Source organism: Aythya marila (genome assembly GCF_965140915.1).
Source record: "Aythya marila genome assembly, chromosome: 1".
Classification (NCBI taxonomy): Eukaryota; Metazoa; Chordata; class Aves; order Anseriformes; family Anatidae; genus Aythya; species Aythya marila.
In genome coordinates, this window is record NC_139042.1 from 117,183,160 (window position 1) to 117,200,656 (window position 17,497).

General features: G+C 38.7%; 2 protein-coding genes across 10 annotated transcripts in view; one reads left to right on the top strand and one right to left on the bottom strand.

Moving 5' to 3' along the window:
* Positions 1–142: 142 nt before the first annotated feature.
* On the bottom strand, positions 143–4,564 carry LOC309891949 (putative protein ARB2BP; the record flags this gene model as incomplete). The annotated part of the gene is made up of 2 exons (XM_082784924.1): positions 143–2,170; positions 4,466–4,564. The coding sequence occupies 2 exons, from the start codon at positions 4,562–4,564 to the stop codon at positions 1,109–1,111; spliced, it is 1,161 nt and encodes a 386-aa protein (XP_082641050.1). The 3' UTR covers positions 143–1,108.
* Positions 4,565–5,485: 921 nt separating this feature from the next.
* Positions 5,486–17,497, top strand: part of SENP7 (SUMO specific peptidase 7) — a 39,599-nt gene continuing 27,587 nt past the window's right edge. For 2 of the 9 annotated variants that reach the window (XM_082751810.1, XM_082751812.1), the window contains exons 1-3: positions 5,500–5,530; positions 6,458–6,502; positions 11,301–11,395. In XM_082751810.1, the coding sequence (XP_082607936.1) occupies positions 6,467–6,502; positions 11,301–11,395 (131 nt within the window). In that variant the 5' untranslated portion in view covers positions 5,500–5,530; positions 6,458–6,466. Of the gene's footprint in view, positions 5,531–6,457; positions 6,503–8,972; positions 9,081–11,300; positions 11,396–16,872; positions 17,071–17,497 lie in introns of those variants that run through there. The other 7 variants (XM_082751809.1, XM_082751811.1, XM_082751806.1 and 4 more) reach the window with 6 other exon arrangements.

Here is a 17,497-nt window from a genome sequence, read left to right on the forward strand (position 1 = left end):
TTTTTGAGCATTTTTAACAACTTCCGACACTGTGGGACATTTCAAGCATTTGCATTGAAGGATCATATTGGTCTCCTTCTGAAGACAGATGTTCTGTCACCTAATACTTCTCTTGTAAATAAAGCTGTGTTCAACATGTAGAATGCTTGTAAGTGGCTATTCTTTGAGTTGCACACTGACTGGCAGCTATAGAACAGACTTGTTGCATGCATGCACTATGACAGCATCTCCAGTGCCATTTTCTTGAAGGAACTGAACAGTGTATTCTAATAATAGCTTATTTACTTCAACTTTCATTCAAATGTAACATCAGCCCATCTAGCTTAATTTAAAAAGCTGTGGTTGCTATTGGAAGTGTTTACCTGACTGTTCACATTTCCATCTGTTCTTGAATAATGGGGTGGAAACTTCTTTCTATGTTAGTAAGCATGACTAAAATTGCAAATAGGTATAAATATGAAAGGGAATTTGACTCTTCTCTGTAACCAATGTTACTGTTCAGTATTTTTTTTTTGACTGAGATGGGAACTGATGCTGTAGGAAAAGCTTTTATCACCCTTCAGAGTTCTTTTGTAGACATGGACCATTTTCAGTTCCCACAAGATTTAACAAGTGAACATTTCAAGGAGGAAGGTGGATCTTACAGCTCTGAAAAGATTTTTAAACACTGTATGACATGCACTAAGAAGTAATCTTGCTGTAGGCAATAGGATAATTCAGAGTGCTAGTTCCTTTGCATGCCTTGTATACTCCAGAACTGTACTTTTACTGAAAGCTATGTACTTAACAAATCAGTTTTGCTGATAGTTTCATCTAATTATAGAGCTAAAACTGCAGGAAGTTTATTTAAAAGAAGATACAGATAAGAGTTGATATCTTAACATCTTTATTTCGTGCAACTTGCAGTTTCACAGATAGCTAAAGGAACGTGACCTGGAACTTTCAACACAGCACTCTTTTTTTTCCCCATAATTGTTAACTTGCATGTTTCTCAAAAAACAAACTAGCTTCAAATGTACAACTCCAAGGCTCTCCCCTGCCAAGAGCCATAGGTGCAGGGGTGGTTATGAAAGGAAGAAACTACTATCAAAGCCAAACCAGGACACCTTTATTTATTGTCTCTCTTCTTACTCGTGCTGCCTCTGGTTGCAATAGGTGAACGTGTGAAGGCTGTTGTGGTCTTAGCTTTCAGCGTGCTCTTCAGGTACTTAAAGACAGAATGCAGGCAGTAGGAAGGTGCTAAGCCATACTTCTCAGTTCCAGCAGAGACAGTAGTACAATTCACTTTCAGGAGGGACCCCACAGCTTTATCCAGAGGCTTACTGTTTGATACCCATTCACGGCAGTGTTTCAGTATCCATTCTTGTATTTGGGGATCGCTTCCAGTCTGATGCTGTATGTTGTGCAAGGAGTCAATGAATGCCACAGAGTAGACTTTATTCATGACTTCCCATTTTCTCTGCACAAGCAGGTCAACGAACACCAAGCCACCGTAGCCGTGGGCAATGAAGGCCACGTGCTTGGCTGCACTCTTTGAAATGAAGTGATCCCAGACATACATGGTGTGCTCCTCAGGGCTGCTGCTGCACCGCTTGGGGATCCAGTGGCAGGACTGGGTAGAAGTCAGTGATTCTTCTCCGGCAGAAAAACTTTGCCTCTCCCTTTCCATCTTCAGGTCAACAAGGTTGTCATTGGGATTCAGTACGATCACCCCCCCGTGGCTCTGGAGGGCCATTTTGATGAATTGTATCTGAGTTCCGTGGTTCAGACCCTCCCTGATGATGGCCTTTTGCCCCCACTGCCCAGCATGGAAAACTCCACGGTCCTGAAGAAGCACAATTATGCTAGAGGAACTTGTTAGTGCTTTCTCACTCATAAAAAAGAAGCTTCTCGGTTCATCCTCTGTAGCATTGGTAGGAATATAAACTTTCTGCAGTGTGCAGACTCTTTCTAGGAGCTCATAAACATATTGAGTAATCAGATGTCCCAAGACTTGATAGCGTTCATGATTCTTCTCATGTGAATTCTTGTAATAATTGAAAACAAAGGACTCATTTGTGTCCAGATGCCTCAGTTCCCCTTTTGTATTGAAGTCATACTTCAGTTGCTCTTGGTACTCTGAACCCTCTACTAGTTTCCACAAGCTTAGTTCATGCTCTGTTTTTAACCACTGCAAATTAAGAAAACTATGTCAACGTAAGGAGGATAGGTCTCCATACAACAGTTACATAAAGATGACCTGTTGTAATTCACATTTAAAAACAGTTACATACCAAGCATTCATTGCTTTTGGTGGTCTGTAGTAAACCAGCTGCTTGTAAAGACTCTTACAAATTGCAGTTGCTAAATTTCAACAGCAGTACACTGATGTTAATCTCTCTGGTTATTAGTTATCTTCGTAAGCATTTGCCACATGGAAATTGTGGAATCAATGACAGAATGAAACAGCCACTGTGACCCAGGATCAAGGAGAAGACATACAAATCCATACAGCAGTTTTTCATGAGGTTATACTATGGCCTCTGGTTTCAACTAAAGTAATTTTTCAGTTCATGTGACTGATCAACAGATAAGAATTATACCAGGAAGAAGTTTGCATACAAGAGAACATTCTAGTCTATCATAGCTTTCTATTTTCCCAATAACTCTTCAAATCTGTTCAATCTACTACTGACTGTTGTTGTGCATGTAAAATTGCAAACATGAGGTTACCTTTGGTGTGCTTAGACTCCTTCTATAGATTTTTCTTTTTTTGTTTAATAGAGATTTGCTAGCATTCAATTCCCACAAATACAAGCATTTTTAAGCTGTGTCTAGCATTTAACACACTGATTGGATTTTGCCAAATGGTTTGTAAGAAGTTATATTTGGCAAATACATCGGTACAAGACAATATATCTTTCAGTTTTTCTTGAACTACCAGGATCACTGAGAATGCAATAAATCATATGGATTATGTTAAGACTACAACATTTGGTATTGGTGATTACTAGGACAGAAAGTGATCTGAAAACTTTTGTTTAAATGGCTTGTGTTGGAGCTCAACTCCTTTACAGAATGTAAGTTCCCTTCAGTAAGCTGCTTAGCACATTAAAAATTAGCTCTTACGCTTCCAAATTTAAGAAAAAAAAAAGTGCACTTCTTCACAAAACAGCATGTATACATTCTCCCTTTAAGTCATTTCCGTAAGGGTTTGAGGAGTTAAGCCATCCCTTTAGGGGCATTTCAGTCTTTAATTAATAGAGAATAAGCTAGAAAATGCTACCCTCCCCTTTGTTATATATATATATTATTAAAAATACACTTAGAAAAGGATAAAAAGCAGATTCAATAATATATAAACTATACCATATAAATGTGATTATACATATTATTTATGTGTATGACATATCATACATAAAAATATATTTAGTAAGGACGTATTCGTGTTGTTTTCCCTAAAAATTAAGTGTAAGAAAAATGCACATGGCTTAAGGAAAGATGTCTGTGGGGAAGAGATAATCACAAAGAAAACATCCTAAAACAAATAAGAATTGGTAAATGCAGTTTCCTCACAGGCTGTGTTTCTCTCCTCCTCTGTAGGAGGCTATAGGGCATATTTTTCCAGCATACTACAAATACCAAGTTACTACACTCTTCAAGCCACTCTTGACAGCAATGCTTTTCCAATTCCAAAGCAAAACAACAACATATGATGCCAAATTAAGCCCTGTGTATGTAACACTGGACACCTACTTAAATCTGTTTTACAGAGTATTGTAAAAGCTTTCAGAAGATTTCAAGAAGTACACAAAAATACACTTTTACATCAAGCGTAGGTATGACTTGCCTTCCTCAGATTACATTCAAGGTGTGAACTGAAGTGATATGAAGCAATTAGTAATATCAATAACTAGGTTATTGCTTAAGAGCATTCATTTGATGAACAGCACCTTAGAACCTTACTGTTTTCTCTAGATTAATGTTTTATTCTCGCAATATCACAGAGTTAAGCCACAACAGTAATTGTTTTAGTTGTAGTTGCAAAATGAGTTTCTTTTTACTAAATCTATTTTCTAAATCAGTTTTGACTTCTGCTTGTTTCATTGTTTATATATAAACATAGTATTCAAGGATGTGTATTCTGACAGCCATCATAAGTTTTGATTTTAAACAATATTGTTGCGTAAGAAAAAGAAACACTATCTTGCTACTCAGACTGTAAGATGCTTCACCATTAAGCTTGGTTAATATTTGTGCAGCATTTAGCATATTATAAATGCTACTAGAGTACAAATCATAGAAGCAGTATGAAATTTGTTATTTAAAAAAATTCTTGTAGCAAAGCTCAGCAGTACATACCAAGAGTTCTCCTGTAAAATCTGTCATCATAGATACAGATCTTTTTGACTCTGGGGGGTGTAAATAATTTCTCCATAATATGAAAGGAAGCCCATGTGAATTCACATTTCCTTTCTTTTTATACGTTATTCTGGAGTGTGCCTATGAAATACATCAGTTGTCGACTATTGAGGCCATCTGAAGTGTTAAGTATTTCAGATGTTTCCAGGTTACCAGTTACCATCTCATGTTTTACACCTGAGCATAAATTAAAGCTAAGTCTCCTTGATGTGAAAGTAAACAAGCATCAAAACTATTTTTTTTTCCCCACAGCTTCCCATTACTTGATATAAATAATTAATAACAAGAGGAAATAGCTGCTATTATTTTAAAAAATTACATGTCAAAGTTACAATTCTGAAGGTATGCTAACAAAAAAAAAAAAAAAAGTTTTTATTGTAAAGGGATTTCCAAAGACATCAGCTGAGGGTGTTATGTTGCTGGATGCTGATGTTGGTGGTGTTCAGTTGCAGGATTTCTTTGGCTTCAGCACTGAGGTAGGAGAGCGGTTGCGGTCTGTGTGACGGGAGGCGCGCGGATTGAAGGGCAGTACGGGAACAATCCATCTCCAGGATTCTGACTAAAATGGAGATGTAAGTGCAATTAGTAAAACAAAATACAATTTAAACTTTTTTTTTTTTTTGTTGGATGTTACTTAAGAAATATATATATTGGAATCTTTTATAGTACTTTCACAAATGTTAGCGTTGCCTCCCTCTCTTCAATGCTTGTCAGCGCGTGCTGCAACTGTTGTAACGGATTTCCAGAACTACTGATTTTATTACAACTGATCGGTTCGGCGGACGGAGGCCGGTTTGTGCAACCGCGCAGCTGTCACTTGCTCTACGTCATTTATATACTGTTGGTTTTTATTTTTATTTTCATTTTTCCCTTTAACACTTGGCTATGAGCCAGAAAGTTAAAACCCAGAGGGGCCGCCGGCAGCGCTGCGAGGGAGAAGTGGCGGGAAGGGGCCGCCCTGAGGGGCCGCCTGTGAGGGGAAAGGGGGGGATGAGGGGAAAGGGGGCGGTGAGGCGAAGGGGCGGCCGTTGCGGGGCGGTTCTCCCGGGTCGGGCGGGGCCATGCCCGGAAGCAGCCGGGGGAGCTGCGCAAGGCGGCGCCGGGGCCTGGGTGAGCAGCAAGGAGAGTGGTGGGTGCTGAGGGGGCTGCCCGATGGGGTCTTGGGGCGGGAGCTGCGGCCGCCCGAGCCCCTGAACCGCCGCCGGGGGAGGGAGGATCAACGGGGAGGGGAGGGGAGGCGGGCTGTCTGTGCCACAAAAGCGAAATCGCCAGGGGTTGCGAGGCTGAGGGGAGAGCGCAGTAAATGCCGTCGACCCCTCGTGTCAGCCCGTCGCGCTTGTGGGGGGGAACGGGGAATGGGGGCACGGCTGGGGGCTGGGGGCTCCGCGTGCCCCCCGGGCTGTCAGCGGGTCCCCGCCTGGCCGGCACCGCTCGGCCTGCTCGCCCGGCCTGACAGCAGGGCGCCGGCTGGGAGAAGCCGCTGGGGAAACACCCCCAGCCTGGCTTAAGGGGTGTTACCGGCTTTTTGGGGGTCTGTAGGTTGGGGGCGAGGTTTGAAGGTCTTAGATGCCTCTTTGAGGCACGTAGAGTATTGACAGGAGAATAAACCCTTTGGAGAGCTGGAAGTTGTGAAGCGGTGTTCTTCCCCTGAGGAAGGCTTTGATCTGTTAACAGAAACGCTTGAGTTTTGTTATTATTGTTATCAGAGCCGTTGTAGCATTACAGATGTCTTTCTGTGATGCCTTTTCACTTCGTAATCAAAGCTTGAATTATTCTCTGGCAAGGGGGTAACTAATAAGTGAATTTAAGCAGTAAATGTATTCACTAAAGACAAATTCTAGAGAAAACTTGGCTAACTCGTCTTTTTGCACTTACAATCCAGAGCGCTTCTCAGGCACATGCCTCTCTTGTATAGTGCCTGTCAATTTCTTCCTTAAAGAGGCTTCCTTAAAAAGGAATTTCTCGTTTTTACTTAGTACCTACTACTGTGATCGTAATTCCCTCTGAATAGATAAAATACAGTTTGCTAAACTTATTTTATTTTATTTTTTTTTAGAAGAAAATCATGGATGGAAGAACGTCATCTTCAAGTCAAGTCAATGTAAGTTGTTGTACAATTTACAACATGCAACATAGGCTTTCAGCCTATGGCTATCCTAGTGTGTCCTGATGTGTTTGTGTAACCAGACTCATTCGCTAGTGGTCCTGCTTTCACTTCTCTGGAATCTCTTTCCTGAGAACCGGTTTATGTAGTGGCCTTCAGTACCAATGTCTGCTGCTGAACATACTAATACACAAAAGGGTTAACCTCCGATTTAACATAAACACGCTCTTCAGGACAGCGTTAAGTCCCAAGCAACATCTAAAATATTAAGTAAGAGGAAGAGCCACGTAACTGGTTTTCTGCAGAGATGTGTTCAGAGACACTGTATGCTAGTGTTTTCTAAAATATCTATGTTAATAGTAGTTTCTCGTAATGGCAGCACTCGTGAAAACAAATTGTAGGGCACAGCAGCTGGTTTGATCGGGTAAGGTCTGCCTGGTGGCTTGGAAATGAAGCCCTTTCCAGTGCCTTGTTTACACATGATTCCTGACCCTTGCTCCTACTGCTCTGAACATCCTGAAAAGTACTGCTGGTTGGGATGAGCAATCTGCTAAATGTGTATGCGCATGTATACGTTGATTCAGCCCCTTTCTCGTAGAGGAAAGCTGATGCAACTTGCATACATTGCAAATGCCGTAAATTCAGACCTGTGTTGGGTACCTGTTCACTTTGTGCTTGTTCCAGAAGTTATTTGTGGCCATGACTAACCAAGATCTTAACAAGTGCAAACATTTACAAAATAACATAGAGTGAGGTGGAAATGTTGCTGATGAACGTATCTTGTGCTCTTTATCCCTTTCTGTCTGTCCATCTGTTTTTTTTTTTCTGTTTTCTGAGTCTGACTTAACCTGTTCTTAATGTTGTATTATTACAGTGGTCATCCGAACCTCAGTAACATGAAATGTATATTAAATTTTTTTTCAATTACATGCTGTCACAAAGCTTATAACCTGTTGCCTGACTAGTGGTTTCTGTGGCATTTGGAAGCAAGGAATTTGCTGCTGATACACAGGTTGGAAGAGGAGAAGTTTGTAAACCATTTCTTCAAATAAACAACCCCCCTAACTGTAGAGATTCTTGATTATGAAAAATTATCTTTTCCATCCTTAAAAATTCATTGAAGGGTAGGGGAGATACATTTATTTAAAGTTGATGCCTGTGTATTATTACACTTACATCCTTTATAATTTGAGGAATCTGGTATTGTATTTGACTATAAGAAGCAGGTTGAGGTACAGTATAGAAATACAGTATAGAAATTCGGGCCTGAAAGTTCACTAAAAATATATATGTTTTTGTTTCAAAGAAGTTACAGAGGGGAAAAAAAAAGAGCACTTTCAGTTCAAATTATAGAATTGAAGGATTATCTCATTGGTGATACCATGTACTTCAGTTATGATCTGAAAGTTATGATATGTATATGGAGCTGATGAATGCAGATTCTGTTAATTAAGTTTAGCCTTATTCTTCTAAAGTCCTTACTTGTACTTTCATGTTGCAAGATAGGACATCTGGCATCCATCAAACTCAATTCATAAATGCATTTTGCAGTAGCCATCATATAGAGTAGCTTCAACCTTTTCTTGGCTGACATACTGATCCTGTGAAAGGTATCAGCACTACGTTCCATTGCTGATGCACATGAATGTGGTCATATTTGCAGTGGTAAGGCTTTACATCTCAGGATACCTGGAGAAATGTCAAGGCTTCCGTTCTTGTGTTTAGCTGAGATTATTTAATGGGTTTAATCGACTTGATAGAAAATGTAACCCTTTTCTTGTCTTGATGAACTTGAAGCAATTCAGCTTGATTATTTTTGTTTTGAATGCCAATAAATTATTTCCTACGTACTTTTTTTTTTTTTTTTTGAACTGGTAAACTAAGAATTAATAAATGCTTCCTCTTCAGTACTTAAATTTGAAATATCAGTTTCATTTTTGCAGAGGTTGGGAATGACAACAGCTGATAGTATTTTGAGTACCAATGCTAAATGATCATACTAAAGCACTGATACTATTACAAGATATAAATGCTCTTTTTTTTGAGTGAGCAAACCTCATATGGTTCAGCTATTTTGTTTTTTCTTTATTGTTCTTTAAACTGATACGTGAGGGTTAATCTATAGTGTAAGTAAACTAGAAGGCAGTGAGAAAACTCAGTGCCAGTAGATTTGTTTTCACCTCTTGGGCATGTAGTTGAGGTCATTGTAAAGTTAATGAAATATGAGGAGTCTTCCTGTGTTTTTTTTTTTTTAAGACATTTCATCTGTTAAAACTAGCTCCTCATGTGGTATGACTTGATTTATGATGAAGCATCAATGAGAATGTATTATTCAAGTCAAAGGTCAGTGCTTTACTTGCAACTTTTTGTCTCATGGTTACAAGAACTTTGTACCTGGCAGTAAGTCAGCTCATAGCACCAGCAGATAATTAAGTTTTATCATGTGTGTAACATCCTCTATTTTCAGTTTCGTATCCCAAAGAAGAAACCAAACACCAAGTCAGAGGATGTCCAAGTTCAGTCCCCTTTGACAAGGCTCCCAGGCTCCCACCATTGGGACTACCCTTTAAAAGAGGTAAACAGAAGTTCTTCAGAGCATAAAGTATGTAGGAAAGTTGCATGGGTATTTTATTCTGGTTCGGAGGTTGGATATTTTTTTTTGTACTTCCTTATACCTATGTGACCAGTAACTGACCTAGATTAACTAGGAAAGTGAAGTGTATAGGTAGGTCTGGAATGTATCTGCAAGCGTACAGCTACAGAAATGGAAGCCTGTGCTGTGTTACTAGCCTAAATCATAAAAAAGCAGAGTTGGTCCTCAGATGGAGTTGACAGAAGGTTTCCATTTTGTTAAAGCCAATCTCAAGTGCTGAAGTTCTCTCTTACACCATGAATTTAAAGGCACGTACGTGTTTTTGTTGTTCCATTGTTTTCTGACTTAGGTTACTTACCCAAGCTGTTTTTATTATGCTATGGAAGTTGCTTTCACATTCGGTTTTCAGTTGGTTATTATTTGTCTCTAAGAGCTGAAACTCTAAGAGAATAGTTGAAATACAACATGAGTTTTCATAGAATTTTAAGTCTTAATGCAGAAGTAACTAATTTCCATATTAAGACTGTAAGTGGCATTATCATAAATGATTGTCTTGATTATCTGGGTCAGGCATAGAAGCAAACAAGTACAAAATCTGTTGGAAATTCACTAAGTTTTTTTTAAATGCCATACTTAAGAAATGTGTTTTGCTGCTCCTGACTCCTTCAGCTGAGGACATTGAGAGTTTGTTGCCAGTTTTATTGCTTTCAGAACCATGTGGCTAGACAAAACAGCTCCTCTACAGAGAAGTTGGCAAAACCTGGTAAGGAAAGTTAGGAATTCTTGTAACTTACAGGAGTGCTGGTAATGTGACCCAGTTCTCATGGTAGGCCCTGTTATGTTCTGTACTGATAAAGCAAACAGAGCATGCAGTTGTAGTAGGGCTTTGAACTAGGAAGTCATACCCTGGAGTTAAAAGCAGCAGCAGCCTCTTAGGCAGAGCCACGTAGCACCAGTACAGATTTTTTCCTGTCTTTCTCTCTGCCTATACAAAAATGGTGACTGGACTGGGTGAATTGAAAAATCATTTCCTATTTCCTCTATACTGTCTCGTCTTCAATTTCTTGTTTTCCTTACCATCTACGTATTTCATATTTTTCCATGCAGTAGGGGTCTTCATATGCTATAAATGAGTCTTTTTTATATTCTCTTGTAAAAAGAGAGAACTCAGGAGTTATTGTAATTAAATCTTTACTCTATACACAGGACCAAACATCTATCCAAGCTGTATTTAGCATTGAGTGTTGGCTCAACATCATTAGAAAAAATGTTGTGTAGCTTTCATTGATTTTGAGCATATAGGTTTGTCACATGCTCTCCTCAGAGCACTGATTGTTGAGCTACATGGTGTTTGGAGGCAGAAGGAGGGGAAAGCACCTTCTTGCTTCCAGCTGTTGTAAAACTGATTTTTTGTTTGTTTGTTTGTTTTTTTCATTACAGTCAGTTTGGTAAGGAAAAAATATGATTTTGTACACATCTTTGAATCTCTAAAGCATGCAAAATATGTGTAGGCACGAACCTTTCAGGCATCCTTTCACACCACACTCAAACAGAAATGATGATAACTTGGTCTGCCTTAAGCCTGACTGGCATCATTTTCAAACCTCAGTTTGGTTTATCTTTTATATGAAAAATGTGAGGATAGAGTAGAGAGGTTTCTGGAATTCCAGAAATAACAGCATGTTTGTGGGCTTCATTGATTTAATTTGGAATTATAAATGCATTCTGGTAAGGCAAGATGACCTGGGGAAGGGCAGGTCTTGCTTCTGTCACACTATGCAAATATCAAACCTTCAGCTAATTCCTAATTAGAATTATGCATCTGTGAGTGGAATGTCACTTGGTTAAATTCACAGAGTTAAAGTAGAGGTTATTTCACTAAACTGCAACTATGTGAAAAAAGCTTAATATTTAAGTATCTTTTTGGGATAGTGCTCCCTTTAGATAGGGGAGTAATTGAATTGTCCTGTATTAATTCTGGAGGAAAAAAGAGCAAGTTCCCAGCAAGATCAGGCAATACACACATTCTTTATAGTAAATAAACTCATATGTTACAAAATTGCTGTATATGTTCCTTGCATCTCTGCTCTATCTGATCAGTTGACTTGTTTCGATGTCTGGCGGTGTTCATTTTTCAGGTGTAATGTCCGTTATGACACTTGGGTCTGTTGGAACTTTCCAACTTTATTTGTTTTATTTCAGTGGAGATTAAGTGCCAGCAACAGAGGGACTTATGCAAAAGGAAAAAGGCAAAGGGACTGTGACAGATGCAGCTCTAATGATGAAGAATCAATTGGGTAAGAAGCCATTTCAAAATTAGTTTTTCTGTTTGTATTTTCTGAAATTTGTAATCTTCCTTGAATACAGGTATTGTTGGTTTCTAGTTAATTGGGTCATGTGGAGATGGTTTTCAAGCTGGTAGCCCATCTTCAGAGAATATAATGTTTCAGTGACTTAATGACACTAAATTATGAAGCAAGCATACCTTTTTTTGCTTCAACACAAGGTTGCAACATCAAAATGAGAATGGAACACTGACTGGAGGAATTACAGTTTGTTGACCTGCTTACAATCTTGAAAAGTATCCAAGAAAACTCTGAAGCTTTACAGTCATTGTAGACAAATGGAAATGAAAATGGAGAAATAGATTCAGTGACAGTAGCCAAGAAGCATAGTGACTTCATGAAAGAGTTAATTTTATTTATCTTAATGAAGCAACTATTGTTCCATAAATCATGGAAATAATTGCATGATTTTTGCCCCATTCTCTGCCCTGTTTTCTGACTGGAATTTAATTTGGTCATAAATGATTTATTGTAAGGAGAGACTGTTAGAAACAAAGATCACGAGAATGCATAGTGACAGTAGGTGTTCTGTCACACTTGCATTTACTGTGAAACCAGGAAATAAGTCTTCAAGGCAAACTCTTAGCTCCTCACTTTTTTTTGAAGTATGATCTTAATTAATGGTAGCTAATACCAAATCCTTAGGGAGGTATATTTCATCTAAAGTGTTGCCTAAGCATCGTTACTGCCACTTCTTTTAGTCAGAAGTGACTAAAGGGATGTGTTAGCACAAACTCACATTTGCTCACGGTTTAATTGAAGTTCTGGATTACAAAATGTAGTAGTTCATTGCTTCTGTTCCTTCAACTGAGAGGAAGGACCATGAGGGTTGGAAGTGGTCATAAAACGTGACTGCTTACATTCGAATACCTACTCGGGGCCTTGTGGAAAGGGACTCTGAGGTGGGTTGTTTGTGATCTCTGGACAAGGTGTCAAGGTGAGTTAGTTCCGTAGTCCCTCTGATACCATGGCGATCTCTTATATGTTTTGTGATTGTGTCAGAACAGATTAGAACTGTTTGTTAAATACAAATAGTCCGATTAGCGTTTTTGCAGGAAGTTAAGCATGATATTTATTGGTCATCTTATGTTTTTGTTTTTTTAATCCCACTTATGAAGCTTTTTTTTTTATTGTTGGGGAAGGGGATGACACTGTTCCAAGGGGTAACTATCACTGACTGGAAACAAAGCCAAGGGACATGCAAATACCTCAGTTGTATTACTCCTGTATTCTCTAAGAGGGAAATAAAAACCAAACACAATCCAACAACAAAATAGTTGTTTTGAAATTCAAGCTTCTAGTCCTGGTCTGTTAAGTTTTCTTTGGGGGAAGGTAGGAGGAGTACTTAAATAAGATGGGATTCTTTCCGCTCGGGATTTTAAACATTAATTGTAATATGTCACAACTGAATCGAGTACCACCCTGAGGCAATCGTTACATAGTGCTTCCCCTTGCCCTGATGCACACTTCCAGGTCGTAATAACTTCCTGCTCCAGCAAAACGGTGAGGCTAGTTGGAATGTTTGCCATTAAAACATTGACTTGTAATGAATTGCTGGAAGGGCAAGGTCTTAGAGTAGGAGGATGAGGACAACAGAAAGGTTTTCTGTTCCACATGATGTAGTCAATGAATGCGACAACGAGAGTTTCCCATTATTAATTGGGCATCATTTTATTCACTTGGGCTTTGAAGGGCTGAGGACCACCTAGTCTGTGTACATACTGCAAAAACGTAGATGATATATAGCAAGTCTATCAGTGGCCTTATTCTGTGAGCCCAGGATAAGTATTCAGCTATTACAGGAGCTGACAGGGGACCCTGCCATGATACATGGGATCTCACTGTTAAAATACTTATTTGTATAAAATCCGGGTTTACTGATAGAAGAATATTGGCAATGGAGATGGTTGTGAAGCCATTGTTTATTCCAAGAGAAGTTGGTAGCTTCTAGGTCTGCTTTTGATCGCACTGTAATATAGTTTTGAACAAATGGGAGCCAAGGGTTGTGACATTGATTTGTACCCAAATACAAGCATTGAGAAAGGAGCTGGATCTAGGAGCTCTGTATCTCGTGTGCAGTAGAGGTCAGCCATTTTCTGCCAACTGATATGAATTATTTCCATCCTGTACTCTTAAGTTAGCGTAATACTTCTGCCCGTGAAGTGATTTAAGACTCGAGAGGAGCAGCTAACAGCATTTTTCACATTGCATTTTTTTTCTTTCCCATTCCTACAATTTTAAGTATGTTTTCATTACCTTTACGTATATGTGTGGAAGTGGAGAAGAGGGCATAAATAAGGTGGGTATTTGCTGTAGAAACAAAAACACTGTTTTGGTTTTCCTTCACCAAGATGCCTCCAGTCTTAGTGTTGTGCAAGGTTGCTTTCTGTCAGCAGGACTTGGTTTTGGTGCATACTTTGCTTGCTTTTTTCCTGCTTTGCATCAGTTTTTCTTTTTTTTTTTTTTTTTTTAATTCCTTTTGTGTGACTTACTCACTTCATTTTGCAGACAATTTAATAGGTAATTTAGGTATCTGTGTCCCAGTCCTCATAGCAGAGATTGGTTTTGGCATAAATGTAGGTGTTTTTCTTGCATTTCTTTGATGCTTACTCTTAATTGCATGATTTTTCAAGAAATACCACCAGGTGCCACATTCCCTTTTAAAAAGGGAAGCCATTGAGAGCTGCAAGCACTGTACAGCTCTGAAGATAGGTTGTAATAGATGGTTCATATGAATGTCTTCAGTCAGAAACTGGTTCCATGTAGGAAGTGATGCCTTAGTTTGATGCTGTCACCTGTCCAGATAACAAGGAAGAAAAAGATACATATTTGGCTATTTGTTGGAGGCTTTTTTCCTTACCAGGCAGGTTTCCAGTGCAAAGCTAGTTGCCTAAATGAGTGTATACTTCAAATTGCAAGATGATTTTTGTGAAGATATTTTTATTAAAATATATAAAGCCTATTTAAGTCAAGGGAGTGGCAAACATTGCCACTTCAGATCTTAATAACAATTACTAAACCAAATTGCTAAGGGACCTGGAGCCTGTCAGGATCGAACCTGATAGGAATAAGAGCAAAGGATGTCAGATTTAAGCTTCCAATCTAGCAGAACAAATGATAGGTAATGAAGTCCAGTTGCACTGGAAATTCTTCTAACTGCTTTACCTCCTGCTGTAGGTTTTCTTTTGTCACTATGATATTGTTCAAGTCCTTAAGGGTTGGAATCTTTTCAGTTAGCTTTGTAGGTCCTGATCATACAATTAAACCGAAGACTCTGTGACCATGTATGTTCCCACTGGACTAATTATCTTGTGAACTCAGGCTAAATTTAGTAAAATTTAATTACGGCAACTTTGTCAGAAAGAAAGAAAAGAAAACCTGTTATTTATACAACAATGAAACCTGAAAAAAAATAGTTCTGCCAAATAGTCTGTTAGCATTACTCTAGTCAGGAGGGTGGAAGGTTCCATACATTAACTTATGTTGTCTCATGGTGCTCTACTGTAATGATTTTGGTGTGTTATCAACAACAGTTTTCACCAGAAATCCAAAACAAAGCACTTCAAGAGCTGCTCTGAAGAAAATAAACTCCTTCCCTACCAAAACCAGTACTCTTCTATTTAGTTTTCCTTTGGAAACTTGTAAGAAAAGCCCAGAGAATGGAGGACAGTGTCTATGCTTCAGCTTAAGTTACTTAGTTTTGAATTGGAACCATTTAAGTTTACTGTCCGTCATGCAGGACACTGGACTCCAGAGTGGGGTGCACACCCCCAGGAGATCTGCAAGACAACCCATTGGTGTGCAGGAAACAAGTAATTTTTGTACCATTAATAAATAAGAAATAAAATGTTTTTATCATTATTAATCATTTTTTTCAGTATTTGTTTATTAACTTACGTATTAGTAGTGTTTTGTATAACTTATAATTAAATAAACATTGTGTGATTAAAGTCTCTACTGATGGGGTGCGTGCTCAAAAAAGTCTGGAGACCGCTCGTCTAGGAAATGCATAGCAGAGCTCTTGGAGAAAGCAGGTCATTGTGCACATAAACCATGGCATTCAGCGATGCAGAGATTTGATTAAAATTGAAAAGCATTCATAGTGTATAACCAGGTTCTCCCAGTTGTGCAGTGAAACCTTACCGTCTTTTTAAGTTCAGTAAGAAGTTGTGGTAATACAATACGTTAGCAGGGAAAAGAAATCTCAACATGCAACAACTTACACAAGAACACTACAGAAGGATTTTGAAATATCTTCCCTGTTCACCTATCACTAGCATAGCAAATGCTAAAAAAAAAAAAAAAAAAAAAAAAAGCTTAAAGGCTCAAGCATACTTGTTCTCCAAAGCTTTTCATGCAAGTGTATGTTTAGTACCCCCTAGCAAATAACTGAGCTCTTGAGCTGAATGAAGCATGTCACCAGGTCTGCAGTTGTCAACCCTTTGAAGAATAGCATCTGTTTGCTTCAGCTATGTTGCTGAAACATGTAAAAGCTATGTGAACAGTACAAGTCTTTCTGTAGCTGTGAAAGAAGGATTCTTGCACTAGAGGGTGAGTGATTTAGGTTAGACACACAAGCGAGAAAGGAGTTCTTACCTTGGTAATCTTTTAAAAACCATCATGCTAGCCTGAGCTTTGGTGTGCTCTTACAACTGTCCTGGGAAAACCAGTCCAACTCCCACCTGTTTGAAAATGAAATTAGTAATCTAGGATAAATCCTGACAAACCAACTATGGTACATAATGCTTATCAGTTTAAAGAAAGCTGTTCAAGATACTGACCTTGATGCAGAGTTAATTCTTTAGGTCAAGACTTCAGTATGTACCTAGCAGACTCAGAAGTTTAGCTACTTGTTTAAAGAATCATAGTAGTGAGTCTTCATTAATTTAGTAATTCGTATTTGACTGTTATTTCTTCAGTGAAATTGAAGAGATGTAATCAGTTGGAGCTTCACAACTGTGAGATTGTATTCTAAATGTTAACGTGGAAGCCAGTCTTTGTGGTTCTAAAATAAGATGCCACAAAGTGACTGCTTGTTTTCATTCCCTGAAAATACCCGATATGCTTTCAGAATAGTTTGTAAGGCCATGGTGATACTACTTCTGACGTTTTGCAATAACAAATAAGCACTGACGTTTCCATGTCCCTGTATTGAAAGTTTGCAACTTTAGAATCACATATGGATCTGTTTAGTCATTGATTACCAGAAGAAGAAACCCTGGAAGGATGGGTCGATCAACAGATCATGTTGTTATTCCTCCTCTTCAAAGAGAATTGCTTTGTAAATTGTCAGGAAAGTGAAGTTAATTCTAATGAATATACAAGTTATGATGCAGGGACAGGAAACTCATGGAAAAGCTGTGTTGAATTCATGTGACTTAACAAGTTCTCAGCACCCTATTATTAATTTATTATTATATGCATGGCAGGCAACCCAAAGTTATCTTGACGAATGTCCTGAGGACGAAAATAGGAAGAAAATACACACAGGTGCGACCTAAAACTGATGCTATTTTTTCTGATGCTGGCAAGCTGCACTCAAATCAACCACCCTCATCATCTGTTGCCAGCCTAAAGATATGGCAAATTTTAAATCCTACCCTTCAAAGTCTTTTTCTGTCTAAAAGGTACGTTGTCTTTGCCTTGTGTCACTAAAGAAAATAATTTTCCTTGCAGTTATTTTTCATGAGTAACTATTCTATGTTGTATCACAGCTGTCTTGTTTGTGAAATTTGTTCTCATTCTCCTGTTATCTGACTGGGTTGAATTCTGTTGTTCCTGGTTCCTGTTGGTAATTATCGAGAGAGATGGTACCAGGTGCGCTGTAATGGGATTTCTGATCAGATGATCCTGTACCACTGACAAGACCAATTTCATTCAGCCATGAGACTCTCAAAAAAAGATACACAAATTTTAAATTCTTGGGAAAAGAAGAGCACATCTGCATTTAACTTCCCTCTTTCTCAGGCAAGGTACCAAGTGTATTTTCACTGTTCTACAGACTACACATGAAAATACAAGAACAGGCACAAAGGAGCAGAAGAGAGACATATC